This window comes from Triplophysa rosa, linkage group LG21 (genome assembly GCF_024868665.1).
Source record: "Triplophysa rosa linkage group LG21, Trosa_1v2, whole genome shotgun sequence".
Classification (NCBI taxonomy): Eukaryota; Metazoa; Chordata; class Actinopteri; order Cypriniformes; family Nemacheilidae; genus Triplophysa; species Triplophysa rosa.
In genome coordinates, this window is record NC_079910.1 from 16,525,096 (window position 1) to 16,545,447 (window position 20,352).

A 20,352-nucleotide genomic window follows, 5' to 3' on the forward strand; every position below is an offset into this window, starting at 1 on the left:
GAGAAAAACAGTAATGGTTACCAAGTAAATTGACTTGCCTAATTAATTATCTCTTTATTTCTCAGTTTTCTCTTTTTGACAAGATCTCCCAAGTGTCTACAACCTTTGTATAATGATATGTCCATGAATGGTCTGTGCTTAAAATTTAAAGGGACAGTTAATCTAAAATTGAAAGCAGTGAAATTCTGTTATAAAATGTTTTGACAATCACAGTACCAAACAGTCATTTCCTGGCTATTACGCATCGCAGACATAGGCTAGTAGTCTAAGAAGCTGCCACGGACCAAGGCGGAAGGCAACACAAAGAATAGCTAAAATTATGGTTGAGAACTTGAGACAAAGGGAATTCTGTCACAATTATTATCAATACGCTTGTCCTTTACACTCTTATCTTACATCATAATTGTATTATAAATTTGTGTTTTTTTCCACTACCTAGGTAGTGGCAAATAGATTTATTCCATCAGTCTTTTTTATGCTTGTGTTCTACATAATGGTAGTTCAGTTGTGAGGTACGAGCGTGACTCTAAAACAGGTAGTAGTATTGGCTACTTTTTACTTAAGTACATTTTAGAGCCCATACTTTATACTTTTACTTGAGTAAACAAGTTTAGTCAGTACTTCAACTTTTACTTGAGTACTTTTAAACATGACTATCTGTACTTCTACTTAAGTAAAGGATGTGTGTACTTTTGCCATCTCTCTGCTAATTAACTAACATTAACGAACAATGAATGAGCAATACATTTGTTGAAGTATTTATTAATCTCTTTTAAATGTTAGTTAAAAAATACAACCAAGTAAGCTCCCCTGTTGAAAAATCCAGTATATGCTGGGTAAGGTATGTTTTGATCGATGCTGGTTTGATCTTAAACCAGCTAAGAACCATCTTAAATCAGCATATGACCATCTTAAACCAGCACATGAACAGTTTAAACCAGCACAAATCAGCAAACCAGCATCAAAACATACCAAACCAGCATAGGCTGGTTTTTTCAACAGGGTCTGGTCCATTAAACTGACAAATACAACTTTGATTTTAAATAGTAAATGTATTCGTAAAATTAACATTAGATTAACAATTAATAAATAATGTAAAAATATATACCTCATTGTCTAGTCTTGTTCAATTTAACTTCAAATAAAAATAAAAAAGGACTATATTGCTATTGCTTATTAGGGCCTTATTGCTATTGCAGTTTATTCCCCGTGGTATCGAAAATGGTATCGAATATCGATATTTTTTTAGGTATTGAATCGAAGTTAGAAATTCCAGTATCGTGACAACACTACTGCATACTGAACAAAATTAGCCTAAACATGTTTCTAACAAAGATTATTTTGTTGACTGGACTTAGATTCTCAAGTTTTTGGCCAAAATGCGTCAGAAAGTTTGCCAACTTACAAAACAGTGTATTCTGAACAACAATATTGCAAGAGTTTGAAAGTTCCCAAGATGCATTGCAGCATGTTCAATTCTGTGTTTCTTATTTGTTTTTCTTTTAAAGATTAGTGTTTTAGTTCTGCTGGCTTAATTTATGCTTTAATATCGTTGTTACTGTTAGTTATCTGTTGAGTTTAGAGTTCTTTTAATGAATGTGGTTTTTGATTGTTACCATGGTGTACAGTTAATTACCGCATGAACACGCACAGATTTTTTACAAAAGCTCATCGCTCTGAAAAGCGAGGTGTGCTATGATTGGCCAGTTACCAGTGTGAGTGATGGTCATATGCAATTCGAAAGTAACCTCTTACCATATCGGAACATCAGGTTCCAAAGCATGTACTGGACATGATTACAATAGCCTCTACTCATTCTTGTCAAATCGTCGAAGTTACGATTCTCGTTGTTAGTTTATCTACAGTGAGGGAAATAAGTATTTGATCCCCTGCTGATTTTGTAAGTTTGCCTACTTACAAACAAATGAAGGGTCTATAATTTTTATGGTGGGTTTATTTTAACTGATAGACACAGAATATTAAAAAAAATCAGGGGAAAAAAATGTTATATAAAGGTTATAAATTGATTTGCATTTCAGTCAGTGAAATAAGTATTTGATCCCCAAGCAAAACATAACTTTGTACTTTGTGGAGAAACCCTTGTTGGCAAGCACAGAGGTCAGACATTTCTGATAGTTGGTCACCAGGTTTGCACATGTGTCCGGATACATTTAGTCCACTCCTCTGTCAATCTTTAAGGTTTCTTGGCTGTCGCTCAGCAAATTGGAGTTTTAGCCTCCTTCACAGAGGTTCTATAGGACTAGGGTCTAGAGACTGGCTAGGACATTTAATGTGCTTCTCCTTAAGCCACTATTTGGTTGTCTTGGCAATATGTTTTGCGTCTTTGTCATGTTAAAGGCTCATCCATGACCCATCTTCAGTGACCTAGTTAAGGGGAGGAGGTTCTCGTCCAAGATTTTACGGTACATGGGCCCGTCCCTCAGCCCCTCAATGCGGTGAAGTCATCCTGTATACCTGTAGCAGAGAAAAAGCCCTAAAGCAGAATGTTTCCAACACTGTGCTTCTCTGTAGACATGATGTTCTTGGGCTCATAGTCAGCATTTCTCTCCCTCCAAACACAGGAGTCCATTTTGGTCTCACAGCAGTGCCAGCACTTTCGCCAAAGCCTTTTCTGAATCATTTTTATGTTCATTGTCAAACTTAAGACGAGCCAGGCGGGCCTTCTTGGGCAGGAGGACCTTGCGGGTGCTTCAGGATTTCAGTCTACTGTGGCATAGCGTGTTACCAATGTGTTACCAATGTTTTGCTTGCTAACTGTGTTCCCAACTGTCTTGAAATCATTAACAGGCTTCTTCCGTGTAGTTCTGGGCTGATCTTTAACATTTCTCATGATCATCTTTACCCCATTGGGGAAATATTGCAGGGAGCTCCAGAACAAGGGCATTTGATAGTTATTTTGTATATCTTCTATTTCCAAATAATCACACCAACAGTTGTCTCCTTCTCACCAAGCTTCTGTCTGTAGCCTATTCAAGGTTTGTGCAGGTCTCCAATCTTGTCGCTGACATCCTTTAAAACCTATTTGGTCTGGACCATGGTGTTGGAGAGGTTGAACTGGAAGATACAGATTCTGTTGGCAGGCATCTTTTATATACATAACAAGCTGATTTAGGAGTACTTTCTTAAAGTGACAGGACTAATCTGTGGTCCATATAGGCACATAACCAATCTGTGGAGCCAGAATTCTTGCTAGTTGGTAGGGGATCAAATACTTATTTCACTGACTGAAATGCAAATCAATTTATAACCTTTATATAACATTTTTTGACCCTGATTTTTTTTAATATTCTGTGTCTATCAGTTAAAATAAACCCACCATAAAAATTATAGACCCTTCATTTGTTTGTAAGTAGGCAAACTTACAAAATCAGCAGGGGATCAAATACTTATTTCCCTCACTGTACATTTGGGCAGTCTTAGTCAACTCATACCACAAACTGATGTAGATTTGTGGGGGTGTGGTTACACGAGGCGTTTCAGGCAGGTCTGGGTGAGCACTCGCTTTTAGATAGAATGCATCTTTTGTTTCCGACACTTTCATTTTTGCAATTTTATGTGTCAAATACATCCATGGGCAACTTATAACACACCAAAGACACAGAAAAACATGTGTTCGCACCATATGACCCCTTTAAATAACCAATCTATATTCTCTATTTATGTTCAGCCAACAAAAATATTTTGTTCTGTTGTTCATTAGGTAAACTTGACTATGTTGTGACAACTTATGACTTAAACATATATTTTTAAGTTGGGTGGACTTCAGTCCAAGTTAACTCAAAAACGTGCTTGTGATAGGTTGCCTTATTATTTTAAGTTGACTCAACTATTTTTTACAGTGTACAGCAGCGTTTCTCAAAGTGTGGGGTGGGCCGCACTGGTGGGGAATAGAGACATGACAGGTGGGGCATGACAAACGGGAGGAAATTGGTTCATTTTTATTAATTCCTTTATTTATTGACTATACACTATAAACAAAACGACACATTTAAATGTAAGCCTTACATAAAACAACATCAGACTGCAAAAAAAATGTCACATGGAACCATAGTAGCCTTCGAGAATGATTTCACGTCGGAATGTTAATTGAAGCGGCACAAAAACTTTAATGTGGAGAGGCGGTAGCGGCCCTAGTGGGTATAAAAGTTAGCAATGGATTATGGTTGGGCGATTTAAAGTGAGGCGCGTCTGGCACGAGCTGCGCAGAGACACACCTTTATACAGCGCGAGCTTCACAGTTATAAAGTCAGGCTAGTCTGATCTGTAGAGTTGCAAGGTTTTATGGCTCTTTAGCCTTGTTCATATTTGTTTACAACACGCAGCCCGGAGCAGCAAGAGTCACGTGACGAAAGTGAAACATTTGTTGGAATCACAATGCCAGCTCAACATCGTCTATCAGCCATGTTTATTACCATTTTGTTGGGGCGATTGGGGACAGGTGGGGCTCGGAAACCCTTCCCTACCTCCAAAGTGGGGAATGGCAGAAAAAGTTTGAGAAACACTGGTGTACAGTATGCATTCGGTAGAACAGAAATGTGCGTTGATGTATATGTATGTATATGTAGTGGTTCCCAAACTTTTTCGCTGTAAGGCCCCCATTGTGTAGAGTGCTTTGCGGCCCCCCAAATAAAGACTTATAATCGTAAACATATTTAAATATTTTTTTGGTTTAATTAAAATTCTGTTGATGTTGGTTTCAGACAAATATACTGAATTCCAGACAACTCGGATTTAATATATTATGATGGAAAATATCTGACATCCAACCACACGTCACATTTGCATGTTTACCACGTGATGTCACTATGAGACGCTGAGAGAACGTATGTCTACAGTATGCAGTCTATGTTAGCGTTATATGGCAGCTATTCAAACGTAGGCATTTGTTCATAAACAGTTTCTGGATATATCAACGTTCATGTTCATACATATTTCGTGTTGTAAAAATTATTTAAAGTTTGTTTACATTTTTACATTAGGTTGCGAAGGGCGAGTCACCATGACGCGTCTCGCCGAGGTCGGGGTTGATCGATCTGCCCCGAGCTCAGATAACCAACTTTGTTTGCTGTTCCAGACGTATACTTCTGGGATTGAAGTCGTTTTGTTTAAAAGAGGCCACACGCACGCACACACACGCACTTCCTCTGATTATTAACCAACACACATGCACGTTCACTGAACCATGAAGTGCACTTGAGGGGGTTGTAGCTTAGTATAAAAGAGTTTACTGTACAGTAAGCTGTGTGTATGATTCTTGTTTATATTGAGACCCGAGGTCATCACTGAGAATGAGCCCCTGTAATGTGTACTGGGATCTCCTAAATGATAACCATTTAAACATGTCACATTAGTTTATCTTTCAGATGTTGAAACTTGTATTTCTATCCTATACATGTATTGTCGGCGGACACATGCAGAGAACATTCCTGGCAGCTGAGAGTTAAATATATTGTACGGCCCCTTTAAGAAGTGATACGAGCCCGGGTTCCGTTTACCGTATACAGTCATGTGAGCGCGCCCTCTTGCGGCAGACTCCGGCGCTGCAGATATGTGAAAGTGACCTTTTGTCACGCCAAACACGCTGTTGTAAATTATTCCAAATGTACCAGCACCTGTCGTTTAAAATAATTTACTTTTTGTGTTAACGCACAACGCCAATTTGAAAGCAACCATTCTTTGTAGTGACCATGTTTCTTAGCCTACTGGTTATCATAGTTTCCTACAAATATTATGATTAATCTAAGTTACAGTTGCTAGAAGATTGTAAACGTGTGGTTTGTATAGTTTTACTGTATATATAGGCTACTACATAATAGATATGGTTTATTTTATTCATATTGTATACTGAAGTGAAGGCTTAATGATCGCTCCTTAATGTATACAACATAAAAATAGCGGCGGAAAAACGATGGTGACGCTTAAGGTTTGACAGATTCTCGAGCCACGTGCTTCCACTGTCATACAGTACAGTACAGTACAGTACAGTAACACAGAGCAGAATTTATAGGCGACACATTCATTGCGACATTCAGCCATAAACACTGTTGTTAAAAGAGGAAAAAGTTAAAACCGTGTTGCACGTCAACAAAACCGTCATAAAAACGATGGATTGAAACTCATTCATACCTTCGGTTCATATCTTCAGATTTCATAATCATATTTAAAGTATCCACGGTCACGTTGCTGTTATTTTAACATGTGCTTATAAATGTTAACGCATATATACCGTATGATCAACATGTTTGTAATAGAAAATAAGAGAAACACGCGTCAGGTTACTGACATTGCACATGTCAAAGGCTGTTTATAACGCCGAATGAAGCTACACTTTACACACTGAATGAATATCAGACTTAAAAGTCTTTGAATTTTGTACGTATTGCTTTAAAACTGTACCTTGTGGACCGCATAGCTGATTTTTCTCCGCACTCCATCGCTGAGACCCTTCCGTCTCCACACACGGCAGACATTTTTCCTTTCCTATTTGACAATCAGCTGTTGCGTTTAACTTAGTGAATGCTCATTGGGATGTGTAGTTTTATCATTCACCGTGACCTGTAATCTTTAGCATGGAACAACTACAAATCCCAGAATGCATTTTCATCTTAAAAATACCGTTTATGGCCCTCAGTCTTACGAAAATGAACCATGGGTTATATACAGTAAGCAGAGTTGAAAATCATAGAAACAAGATGAGTAATAACGTAGTAATAAAATAGTGATTAAATACATAAACTGTCAGTTAATTGACTTATCCACAAATACAAATGTATGGTCTTAAAACGAATAAAATCTAGCCTATTAACTATTAATAAAGGTCTGAATAGTATTTAAGTAAAAATACACATATTTGAAATATACAGTATATACTGTATTTTTGGCCCTAATAATAATAATAATATAGTATTTCAGGTGCGATTTTTTTACTATATACATGCTTTACAGTATGTTGTTTATTGAAAAACATTGATAATTTCTTTTTATTTTAGTGAGAAAAAATAACTGAGTCAAATCTTTTGTAACATTTTATTAATTATTTGAAGGGTATTAATGCACAGTTAATACACCAGGGGAAAGAAGAGAGAGAATAACAGTTTAAATTCATAACTCTCAACAACCTAGGTAAAAACTTTAAAGGACAAGATCATTTTGTTCATTACAGTCATTATTTGATAAGTATTAATAGCTTTAACAGTTTTTAGAGCATCTGAATAAAATGTCCACTTTTCTCTACAGACTAGCCTTTTGCACCCTGGACCAGGGACGTCGCTTAAATTTACAGGGTCTGGGACAAAATGTTAACGGGTGGACATAGAGGATGTTAGCAAGACCCCCTTTTCTCAGGTCCCGGGACACAACGGGCAAGCTAGCACTAAGTTCAAATCAAACACAATTACTTTTGTTTGTAAACTTCTCTAAGGACGTTCACCGTCAGAATACAGATGGATAAAATTCTAACTTGTGAAATCCTCATTTCACGCAACAGTTAAAAGAATGAAAAGAACGATTTTTTAAAAACTGGAAGGAGGCTCCACTTTCTACAGACCCCCTTAGTACAAAAATCCACAGCACACAATCAAATTCACCAAAATCTCTACTGACACTCCATATTCAAGCCTATTTCATGGGATTACAAGTGCACTAAATACAAAGATACACACCTACACACACACTCGCGCCCGCACACACACAAACCGTGTATATTGTTTGACGAAATGACATTTACTTTGACCTGTATAGAAAAGCGCAGGATCATATGCAAACTGTTAAAGCAACTATGTCACAAACAAGGAAGCAAACAAGCAAAAGAAAGTAAATACAGTTCGCACCAAGCTTTGGAAATCATATTTAACCTTGCAGTAGTGCTTTCGGCTGCAAGCTATTGCTAGATTTGAAAATAAATCTGTTGCAGTGTCGTGATCGTAAAACGGCTGCATATGTGTACGCCACATAATCTAGGAAGACGGGTAATCGAAGCCACACACTAAACTCCTAGCAGAAACTACACACCACCTTTAGTGTCATTGAGATGGCAAATGTCATGTGACAACTAAAATACACTCTACTGGGCAACACTCGAAACTCACAACGTACAATTGCTTGTCTACACTAAAGACAGCAATGTTACAGCTCAGTGTCGGTACAGAGCCCAAAACATACTCTACGCAAATACATGCAAGATGGTTTTAAAACATGTCAGACTGCAATTCATAACACGACACTAGGGGCGCTGTTTTCAACTTTCCAATCAGTTTTGTTGGGCATGTTTGCTAGTGTCATGGCGGAGCAGCAACACAAGAACACACGTTGAGAGTTCGATGGGATGGTGCATGCAATTCGTTCTTGCCTACAGTACGTTTGTTCCCAAATCGGTCATTTGTTAGCCAACAACAAACTCAACAAAATGTTATGCGGTAGGAGCACCTCACTCGGTTTTAACATGGCAACACCCATCATATTTTGCCTATTCTTCTTCCACAATGTTCTCAAAAGACATGAATGTTTTTACAGACCAAGTAAATGCAAGTCAACCTTTTTAGTGCAACGGGGGGCTTTAGTGTCAAGCCAAAGAACAACTTGACATTTGATGCATGACACTTCAGTTCTAGTGCAGGACAGTTAAAGCTGCAATCCGTAATTTTGGGAGGGGGGTTAAATAAACAATCACTTTTTAAAACCTTACCATTATTCACAACCGTAAGCTTATAATATAATTCATAAATTGAGTTGTCGGGTTTCACAATTTCACATGAAATGTCAGTTACCTGCAATTTTATGTTTTAAACACAGATGGCGATAGAGAGGAAAATGTGACAGATTGCAGCTTTAAAAGGGGAGTTGCTACAGTATGTCATGTCAGAAATGTGGGGCTCCATGGCAATGTGGACTAACTGGTAACTGGTTCACAATTCCATGCGCAACATTCCTTAAGGTAGATTGGCTACTAGCACCTTTTGCCTAAAACCACAACAGACCGACCCTAGTTTTCTTAAGCAACTATGAGATTAAGATTACATTTACAAATATTAGAATAAAATATGTATGTATGCAACATTGAGCTTATTTTTTTCTTCTTATTAGATAAATATATTTTAATAATTTATGCTTTTTTCCATTTGTGACATGTAATCTAGTAATTTTATGGCATTTCTTCATGATTTCAAGTACCTCCATGAGAATTATTAGGTTTTGGAATAGATAATTAATTTCTGTTGCAAATGATATATTTTTCTTCATTCTATAGTATTTTATGCAAACTGAGGAAGAATCAAAATTATGCTTCATTAGTCTCCTTTATGGGAACCGTTATGGCTTAAAACATCTTGTTTGAAATAGATTGGTTTTCTAAATTGGGACAAACTTCCCTTAAACATTCACTGCGTTTGGATCACAACGCCTTTCCAAACTGCACTGTGATCAGATGTAATAGCTCACGTGTGTTGGACATCGGTAAAAACTGATCTGAGACCTTTACGAAAGGGTGCTGATACAACACAGAGCCACTTGTAAGGTTGGGAGAATGGAAGCCTAACAGTGCCTGCAAAGTGCAAGATAAGGAGGGACGGGGGGAGGAGGGGTTAAAGTGCAAGATACACATTTTTCTCGATCGGGCTTTTATCAGAAGGTTGGGAATCAGTATGTGCAGATTCATTCGTTCTTTTCTGAACAGACGCTCTCTGATTCTCAACCCAAAGTCTGCGGTTAGAGTCTGCAGCGACCAATCCGATTGTGCTCTTCCAATGCTTTGCGTCATAGTGCGTACACATTACGTGAAAGACCTCCACCCTGGCAAAACTCTCTCACTATTGCATACAGTCACTGAGGTCTTTAAGTGCATTCGACACACATTGCTTGTACTCTACGGAGCAGCTTGGCCCGTTAAACATTTTCAGGCAAAAATGAATGAAAATGAAGACTTTCTTTTGTGAATCACGAAAAGAAGATATTTTTAAGAATCGTAGACTACAGTTTATGCTGCTCTTTTACATTCAATGAAAGTGAATGGGGACAGGGGCTCTTCAGCTCCAAAAATGAAAAAAAAGAACAGTTTCATGATAGTATTTCATACAAGTCATTTTTTGTGATTTACAGTTCCCTACACTGTAATAAAAACACGTAAAAAACAGTAGGGCGGCAGAAAAATGTAAAGTAACGTTTACGTATAATGAAATGATGTTTGTCATGTTACTCTATGTAAATCTGTAAACATGTAAATTTGCAGTCTATTTCTCATTTTTGACATTTTTTACGGCATTTCAAAAATGTAAAATAAAACAGTAAAAATCTGTAAAGTTTTTTACAGTCTACATAAAATGATCCTACTGTAATGCAAAAACGTATTTAAAACACAAAATTGATATTAAGACTGACATAACTACTTTTACTGTGCTCTTTCGTCATTTTAAGAGCTTTAGAGCCTCATCACCATTTACTTTTATTGTATAAAACATCATTTTTTATTTTGGGGTAAACTATCTTGAACATTTAGAGGATTCAGTGTACTTGATGTTTTAGTGCTAGCTGGAGTCGTCCTGTTGAGCAGCACTAACTGTAGCTGATGCGAACACTGATGACATCACAGATGTCAAAGGGCATTCCTGTGCTTTGTTGGAGTTCAATTTCCAGCCAACATATTTTAATTAATTTACAAGGCAGCATGTGCCACCACAAACCTTCTATTTTGCAATCTGTTTGAATTTCTTTAAACATCTGCACTATTCCTTCTTAGTTAAGCACCCCGTATGACAAGACCAATACTGGTCTTTTCAGTAGGGACCAAAACCCATTTTTTCATTGTACTTTATAACGAAAAACAGACTAAATGAACTACTACCAAATTTCCAAGCAGTTGAAGGTTTTCACAATGATCTCCGACCAACTGTGGCAAACTACAACTACTGCAAACAGCCCAAAGGGATGCGAGTTACACAAAGCTGCGTGCTCAGACCTCTCACGACTCCGAGCACGAGACAGGACGAAACCACGAAAGCAACACTACTGCACAGCAGCGCACTGTTACAACAGCCGTCGACTCAAATCCAACCCTTCATTCAGCTGCCAACGACCCAAATGCATCCCAAGAAAAAGCGAACAAAACGATTACCACTGAAACTTTGTTTTGACCCACCTCGTTTGAAAGCGATGGACGAAAATGAATTGCTTTGAATATATTCATATATAGTTATAGATATTATATATACACAGCAGAGTATATCTGTAGCAGTAAATTAGCTCACCATGCTAACTGAATGAGTTTGATATTCTTTGAACACAAAACCATGAAACCGCCGGACATGTTTTGACGCAGCTACCCCACAAATTCAGTAGATATGTTCGTAACTTCGCATCTAAAAAGCTTCCGTGAACGCCTACGTCTATATTGTGTGCTGTATATCAACCGGAAACTCTTATCGAGTGGACAGCTTTTTAAAGTGAACTCTAAAAATGGAATGGAAAAACAACAGGAGTAATATATACCAGCATACGTAAGCGCACACGTAATGTATATACTCGGCTTAAAAAACACAAAGATCAGTGAGAAATCAATACAAGATCAAAACGTTTCTGCTGTTTAGCATCCTCTCGATCTGCTCGTTCTGTCGTCTGTGTTCTCCTCCATTTCGGAATTCAATCGAGTTTTATTCGTTTACTGGTGGAGTCCCGTCTGGTGCTGACGTAGCAAATGCTGTGTTACTCAGTGGTCGGCACTTTCTTAGGTTTGCCCCTTTTCTTTACAGGCGGCTGTGTGTCTCTGGGTTGGGCAGGACTCACGCTGTCCACAGGGGTAGGGGGTGTGATCGGGGTGTTGGGCGTGGGAGTTTCAGAGGCCTGAGGTGGAATCTGAACTGAAGAAGGAGCGAAGCTGTGAGTCTCTGCTGGGAAGGTCATCTCCGGGGGGCGCTCTTTGGGTTTTCGCCCCCTCTTCTTGCCAGGCATGCCGTTTTTCACCACTTTCTGTAAGCCGTTGCTCTCTGGCTCGCTTCTTTTGTTGTTAGTTACCTCATGGGTTGACGCCCGAAACCAGTTCTGTGCATAAAACAAGACCAAATCAAGTTACGGTTACACATCTGACATGAGCTTTTATCCAAAGAGCCTTAGAGTGCATTGAAGCCATATTTTTTTAGTTTGTGTGTTCAAATTCTGGGATTCAAACCTATGACGTTGCGATCACCACACTCTACCAGTTAAGCTGGAACAGGTTAAAAACAGATCAATACCGGCCTGTTTTTACATGTACAAATGTTGATCATGATAAGACTAAATATGTGTACTGGAATGTTCAGACTTGTTTTGGGCAGGAAAGATACTCATGGCTTCTTCAGCACCAGAAAGACATCAATGGTTGATACAGTATTGTCAGATAGGTTGAATGTTGCATTAAAGCACTTACAGGCTAAAAAGTTGACTAATCTATAAATTTGGATATTATGAAGGGATTGTCCTGAGCCTACTTTGCTGAACATGAAGTGTGTTTGTGGGAGAGTTTGCTTTACCTGAGAATGTGTCTTGCTGATGTGGTATTTTACGCCGCTCTCTGAGCTAAACTCCTTTTGACAGAGCAAGCATGTGTACTTTCCTATGTCGCCCCCTCCCTGTCCAGAGCAGAATTATAGCATTGAGGCTGATGAAGAATTGCTTCAGCAACAGCTCCATTTAAAACCTAGTAAGCTGACTGATGTAATTTAAGGCAACATTTGAGCTAATAAACTAATAAACAATGCTGTCTAAGAGACTTGACTCATGATGAGTTCAACTGAATTTGATGATAGCACAATCATTTAATAAGCATATAAACTAAAATATGAAGAAACAAATCTATAACTGTAGTTAAGCTGTTTTATTATGTTTTATGTTTATGTATAACATTAATATGTACGTATATATAATATATTGGCCCGGATTCACAGGGCTTAACTTAAAACAGGACTATGTCTTATGTTAAATTAGGAGATTTAGATCGCTTTTATAAAAATGCCTTTGAAAAAAACATTACTGGTGTGCATCTTGAGACAAAACAATGCCACTGATATATGTGACCCTGGACCACAAAACCAGTCATAAGGGTCAATCTTTAGAAAGCAATATTTGGCCGAGATATAACTATTTGGAATCTGAGGGTGCAAAAAATATATATTGTATATTAAGAAAATCGCCTATAAAGTTGTCCATCAGAGGTGCTGTAGCAGGCTGTTGATAAAAGAAACAGGTTTGTTTTAACGCTCTCTATGGGCTTACCGCTGTAATGACGTTGTGATGATTAGATGAACCCGAAAGCTGAAATTCTGAACTTTACATAGATACCAAACTTGAGTGGGTTATTCCCAAAGAGCGTTCAGCAGCGAGGAAAGTTTGTAGGCGTGTTTCCGGCCATTTTTGTTAGCGATTTTGCTGCATCCACTCACAAAAATAAAGTTTTGATCTATTTACAAAATATATTCATGGAACATGATCTTTACGTATTATTCTAATGATTTTTGGCTTAAAAGAAAAATCAACTATTTTGACCCATACAATGTATTGTTGACTATTGCTACAAATATACCAGTGCTACTTATGACTGGTTTTGCAGTCCAGGGTCACATATTTTAAGTTATGTCAAAGCAAATTATATTCAGTTAATAAGACAGCTCAAACATTCATTTTAGTCTGGGACTAGCCTTTAGCCTTGTCTGTGAAACCGGGCCATTTTCTGTCAGTTTCGATTCTATAGGCAGCTCACTAGGTTTTGTAAGACAGCATATAACAGACATAGACCCGCTGTAAAGTATACAGAAGACTGTACCTTGTTGCAGTTTGCCAAGTGCGCTTTAAGACCAGATACACTTGAGTAGATAGCCTCACAGTTCTGTTATGGGATCAAAGACACATTTTATAAGAGCACTACTAGCTGTTGACAAAACAGTCAGAAAAACAATAGAATCTCTTACAACATTGGGGCAGCAGATGAATCCTTTATCCTTTACTTCGTTCTTCCAGCTCTCCACAGCTTGGGGGCTAAAGCTAGGAAGGCCTGGTCGTGTGTAGTTGAGCTAAAAGAACAAACATGAAATAAAAACAGTGATGGAAACAGCAGATATTCAAAGGGTGGCCTCTAGTTTTTATATTTTTAAACCACAGATGCAGAAAATGTGAGTATATTTATGTATGAAATGTGCATAGCGTTTGGAGGCCATTTCACGGATAAAAGATGGAAATCCTCCTCATTTTGAGGAGTGTGTGCCTACCCTTTTGATGTCTGGCACGAGGTCGTCTTTGATGCGCCGTTTCGTGCCCCAGTCTTTGGCCAGCTCGTCCTCTGCGATCTCCTGCAGGTGAAACACGGCCACCTGAGCCGAGCGTCGTCGCACCCTGCCGCTGGGCGTCCTCTCCAAATCCAGCAGCTCCTGTGCTTCGGTCTTCTCTTTCTTCTCCTCCTGCTCCTCTTCTTGATCCTTCACCTTCTCGCTGCCCTTCTTCAGCACAGGTTCTTCATCTTCCTGCATCTCCTCCTCATCTTTGCTCTCGTCCTCTTTCCACTCATCAGCAGTGAGCTGCAAAGAGAGAAACAGTCAGTCAGATAATAAACCTGTCGTGTTGACAAATACCACAACTCCCACAATGCTTGCGCAACTTATATTACCAGCATTGGGATTTTGTTTCTCAATAAATCAAAGTAAGCCAGTTCAAAAGTTCACATACACCTGATTCTTAATACTGTACGATGTTACCTGGATAAACAGTGACAGTTTATATGCTTTGTGATAGTTGTGATATGTCAAATACTGAACGAGACGTTGTGTTGAACCGACAGAATGGGGTTTGATCTTCAGAACAGAACTTTCATCTCTGATTGTACTTTTAAAGGCCAATGAACTTGGTGAATGGCATGGCACTGCATGCTCGTTGCACACAGCACCCCAGCTGAGCAGGGAGGCGTCTGTCATCACCACGACGCGCCTCGAGACCTGCCCAATCGGGACTCCAGCCCGGAGGAAGGACATGTCTGTCCAAGGGGCTAGGGTGCGACGGCAGTGAGACGTGATGTGAATACGCCTCGTGCCGGTGTGTCACACTCTCCAAGGAACTCGACTCTGAAGCCAATGCTGAAGCGGTCTCATATGCATTAACCCGAGCGGCACGACTACCGTCGAGGACGCCGTATACCCCAGGAGCCTCTGGAAATGTTTCAGCGGGACCGCCGAGTGCTGCCTGACGAGGGTCAGATGGTAAATCCAGTCCAGTTTCATACCGAGATAAGAGGTGCTCTGCGCGGGGGAGAGCTTGCTCTTGTCCCAGCTGACCTGTAGGCTCAATCGGTCGAGGTGCCAAAGAACAAGGTCCCTGTGCATACACAACAGATCTCGCGAGTGAGCCAAGATAAGCCAGTCGTCGAGATAGTTGAAGATACGCACGCCCTGCTCCCTGAGGGGAGCGAGAGCAGCCTCCGCGACCTTGGTAAAGGCACGCGCCGAAAAGGGGGCGTTCCAGGTCTTCGTTAGCTCTTCATGCACCTCCGGGAAAAAAGGTACTGGGCGGAACGCGGCTTGCCACCGCGCTCCGTATCCAGGTACCAAGAATCCAGCCGTGAGCGCTGCGGGGAAGGCACTGCGGTGCACTGCAAACCGAGGCTTGCGGCGGCTCGGGAAAGCATGCCTGTCATCTCTGCGTCAGACTCGTCCTGGGCTCAACCGGCTGTAGCCGGGAGCTCCATGGAATCTTCAGCGTCTGATGCCAGGAAGTCACCATCTGATGCCGTGACTGACACCTCGTCCTTGGTCGACTGCCGCCCATCGGAGACAGGGTAGGCGAGCGTGATGGGGCATGGACGGTCCGCGGCATTTTCTGCGACGGATTAACATCCATGGGAGTCGATGTTATGGCTGGGTCCAAAAAGAACACAGCCAACCGTGACCAAAATGCCTTGATCGGCATATGCTCGCAGTATCCACGAACGCTACCTCAGCATGTTGGAGACCCAGACATGTGATGCAGCTATCGTGCCTGTCAGGCTCGAGGATGAGCCGGCCACATCCAAGATTACAGCGGCGTGACATGCCTAGTGAGTGCAAGTGCATGCTGTGAGAAATTTGCTCTTCAGTAGACACCCTCGGCTCGCTACCAAAACGCCCAGGGGAAATCGCAGACACCAGGACGAATCAGCTGCTCTGTGTCGTAGAATCCAGTAGTTCCAGAGATAATGCACTCAGCATGTATTCTCAGCAGGTTCAGAAGAACAAAAGGTGAATGAATGGGCACGCCATCTTCCTTTTCATACCCATATGTACGGCGCGGAGACTGGCATGCCATGTCATTTGCCAAGTTCATTGGCCTTTTAAAAGTACAATCAGAGATGATAGGTTCTCAAGATCTCAAGATCAAACCCCGTCTATTCGTGTCTTTACATTGACTTTGTATGTAATTTGCACGAATTCCTAGCTCGAGTCGGCGTGAGTTTGCGTCTATTCGTGTCTTTGCAATGACTTTGTATGTAATTTGCGTGACTTTCTATCTAGAGTCAGCGTGAGTTTGAGTCTATTCGTGTCTTTGCATTGACTTTGTATGTATTTTACTTGCGTAAATCGCTTAATTCGCGTTTGGTGTGAACGCAGCATAACTTGTACTTTGTATGAAGTAAACATCTGTAAAGTATTTTACCTCCTTTTGTTATAGCTGTAATATTGCTGTGGGTCCACAACAAAAAACATGGACACCATACAAAGGTTATACATCATCGCATCGCATTTACACTGTAGCAAGTTATCGTATTTGTCTTTAATACCGTACAGCTCTACCAATGAGAAATGTATAATTTGATACATCTTCAATATTTTGTATTGGCTTATTATTGACAACAAGACGCAACAGTATGACATATTGAACATCCCTCACCACTTCATTTCTATTCAAATCACATTAAAAGTTTCATCTACCCAAATAAAATCTATTATGTGCTGCTCTGGATTAATGATCGATCAATAAAACCAGTCCGGTAGGGACATCAGAGGTAGTGCGGCGTGATCTGGCCGTATGATCTCACCGTCGGCATGGGCGGGGCAGTGGCGGGGTGCTCAGAGCGCAGGTGGTAGTCACGACCAGCTTTGGAGCGATAGGCCTTACCACAATGCTGGCAGAGGAAAACAGGCCTCTCTGATTCAAGCACATCTGAGCCACAGCGTTTCTGATGATACTGATATCCCATCAGACTGGAGAAATGAGCCGAACAGCCCTGTTTGACACAAACACACTTAATTCGGTCACAGTCATTGAAGTGTACGAGCTTACACTCTACACACATGCTTTTAATGTAATGTAACACTTCAGGAGCTTAAGCTAAAGATTAAGCCTTGGAACAGTAAATGAATACACAGACAGTCTAAAGCTGCACTACATTAACATACTTCACAAGTCACAAGGAACTACACAGGATTGCTCAAGAATTTCCTCATCTTTTCCCTCCCCCCCTCTACCTCTCTGTCTCCATCACAGTCACTGCAGAGGAATTAGAGTCTGTCTGAAAAAACCAGCTTAAAATGAATTTCCATAATGGTTTAGGGTGGGTTATACTGGTCTAGCTGGTGGACCAACATATCAATTTTCATACAAGCATGAATTAGGGGTGTGACGAGACACTTATCCCACGAGACAAGACAAGAGACAAGAGACGAGACTGGGTTCACGACAACCAGACAAGATTTTTAGACTTTTTTAAAAAGTCTTTTATTCACCGTAAAAACACAAAATGCAATAAATGTAGGCATTATAAAATCAACTTGTACTTTATGAAACAAATTAAACTTCTATTTTAATGAATTATATTATGCAGTAATAAACAATATGTAAATACACTGCAAAAAATGACTTTCTTTCTTAGTCTTTTTTTTCTTATTTTCAGTAAAAATGTCAAAAAAATTCTTGAATCAAGATCCATTTTCTTGATGAGCAAAATGCCCTAAGAAAATAAGTCTCGTTTTTAGTCAAAAAATATGAAATTTCAGTGAATTTGTGCTTAAAACAAGCAAAAAATCATCTTGAATTAAGGTTTACCTTTTTCTTAGTCTCTCAATTCAAGATTATTTTTCTTACCCCTTTGGCAGATTTTTTGCAGTGTACTGCAAAATGTTTTGTCACAAACTCAAATGACAGGCAGTAACTGAACAAAATTTATGCTTTGCTTTCTTAACAGGTGCAGAGTAATGTCTGTCAGCCGCAGTGCCCTCGTGCTCCACAAGAGGGCACTCATCTCATCACCCGGACTGCCATCTCACACTACAATTCCCATAACCCTTTGCCCGGACTCTCAGCCATCAATTGCATTCACCTGTGTCTTGTTATCTTGTGTGTATTTTTAGTGCCTGTGTTTCTTGTGTCAGTTGTCCGGTGTTGTTTATATTGTTATGTGGTCGGTGTGCCTTGTTCTCTGCCTTTGGTTTCCGTGGATATTACTTTTATATTAAATACTGCTGCATTTGGATCCTACCTGACCATCTCATCATTACATGCAGCTTTTAGTAAAGAGCTGTGGTTGTTTTCTCTATATGCTGATAGTGCTGGTGTTAGCAGAGGTGATGATCATTTCACACTGTCAATCCTCCTTCCTCCACTGACTGAACCCTCATAGCCTTCAGAGAAACAGTTAAAACTACATAAACACATCGTGTTTTATGCTAACATTGCACATATGTAACAGACAGATGATCCGTTTGTGAAGAGGTTTGCCTGTGAATTTATTTAAAATAACGTAATGTGAACTTGCAATTGCTATACTGTACTTGTGGTAGAGTCAGCTCAGCTGCTTTTCAGCCACGCGCTGCGCCCTCCGAACCGCTGTAAACACTAGTGCTTATGCGCGAGGAGCGCGAACATTGAAACCCGTCCGTCTAGCGTGTGTTTACAAAGAAAAATGGTGGGAAAGTGGCGCTGCTGGATAGAAAATCACGTTGTCGAATGGCCGGGCCGGTCACTGTAGCTCACAGCACGCACATACTTTGTGCAGTTATTAGCGTTTTCTGTACAGTAATGAAAACAGGTCGCACCACAACAAAATGTGCACTCACAAATGCTCCGAAATACACCTACTGTTTAGTAAATCCATCTCTATAGGAGCAGACAAGGGAACAGATGAAGTTTGCACAGGCAGACAGATATCAAAACAGAGAATGTAAGCGAAACACAAAGTGGAGAAATTAAGATGAATTGGGGACAGACAGAATTATTGGTGATAAATTGCTACCTCGTTGGGGCACTTGATTCGGCCCATCTGTTTGAGGACGCGCCGTAATCTCTCTCTCTCCTCCTGCTCCTCCCCAGCCACATTTTCGCTCGCCGAGGGCTTCGAAATAGGAAACAAACACAATTAGACACATTAATGTCTTGACAAGAAAAGAGATGCAATCACTGAAAGTCAAAGGCTCGGCACTCCTCAAAATCTGTACATGGGGCCACTGCATAAAGTTTTTGTAGGGTGATATCACCTAAAGTGGGCCATCAGATAAAATGTTTTTTAGTTCGTTTTTAACCAAATTAATAATTATTAAACATTATTTAGAGGGTTAGGGTCACTTATTTCGTTTTTTAAAAATTGGCCCATTTTAGCTGACCTCTCCTCATTTTAAGGGCATGTAAAAAAGTACATGCCCTTAAAGTGTGCCAGTGCGACCAAAACCCAAGAGTTTATCGTGCAGGCAGAACTCCGCTATTAACTACATAGACTGCTCTCTTTCTCATCTCATAAAACAAAGAGTAACACCTGTTCTCAAAACAAAAAAAATCAAAGCAGGCAACATCAAATCAGACCAACTCTCACACTCACTTTGGTTTTTATGTGAAAAAAAACAGCACCTGGCAGCATTTACAAACCTTCCTCACTCTGAATGTACTGAATGCACTTCCTCATTAATGTTTCATACCGTTTCTGAGACATTTGGTTGTGCATAATTTAACATATTTCTTTGGAAATATTGTATTCAGCTAATGCTTGAGGATGGCTGATGGCAGAGCTAATGTCCCCACGCCCCTCTTAAACCACGTTCTCTCATGTTTTTGTACAGAACCTCACAGTGGTCACATGGGACACTATCACATTTTGGGATGTGGTGTTTGATTTCAGATTTCGGCTGGATTCGGCAGATTAGAATCATTACCACATTGCTGTGGAGACAGATTACCGGCAGGAGAGCTGTTAATATCTCAGGCGTGTTGGAGAAATTGTTACAGTCGTAAACTTTTATACGTTTGAAAAGGCTTTGCTAAATGGCTAGATCTTCTTCCATATGAGCAGTTAATGGTTCAAGGTTAATGGATGCTTTATGTCTTGAAGTAATGCTGAAGGATGGAAATGGTGTCATAATTGTG

The 20,352-nt window shown here is 40.0% G+C and overlaps 2 protein-coding genes across 5 annotated transcripts in view; both read right to left on the reverse strand.

The window, feature by feature from the left end:
- Positions 1-6,510, reverse strand: part of uckl1b (uridine-cytidine kinase 1-like 1b) — a 38,988-nt gene extending 32,478 nt beyond the window's left edge. For both annotated transcript variants that reach the window (XM_057362916.1, XM_057362917.1), the window contains exon 1: positions 6,418-6,510. In XM_057362916.1, coding sequence (XP_057218899.1) covers positions 6,418-6,491 — 74 coding nt within the window. In that variant the 5' untranslated portion in view covers positions 6,492-6,510. The remainder of the gene's footprint in view (positions 1-6,417) is intronic.
- A 523-nt stretch (positions 6,511-7,033) lies between these two features.
- Positions 7,034-20,352, reverse strand: part of znf512b (zinc finger protein 512B) — a 72,285-nt gene continuing 58,966 nt past the window's right edge. For 2 of the 3 annotated variants that reach the window (XM_057362909.1, XM_057362908.1), the window contains exons 11-17: positions 19,232-19,330; positions 17,039-17,227; positions 14,247-14,552; positions 13,950-14,051; positions 13,805-13,867; positions 12,516-12,614; positions 7,034-12,048 (exon numbers count right to left, since the gene is read on the reverse strand). In XM_057362909.1, coding sequence (XP_057218892.1) covers positions 11,713-12,048; positions 12,516-12,614; positions 13,805-13,867; positions 13,950-14,051; positions 14,247-14,552; positions 17,039-17,227; positions 19,232-19,330 — 1,194 coding nt within the window. In that variant the 3' untranslated portion in view covers positions 7,034-11,712. The remainder of the gene's footprint in view (positions 12,049-12,515; positions 12,615-13,804; positions 13,868-13,949; positions 14,052-14,246; positions 14,553-17,038; positions 17,228-19,231; positions 19,331-20,352) is intronic. The other variant, XM_057362910.1, reaches the window with a different exon arrangement.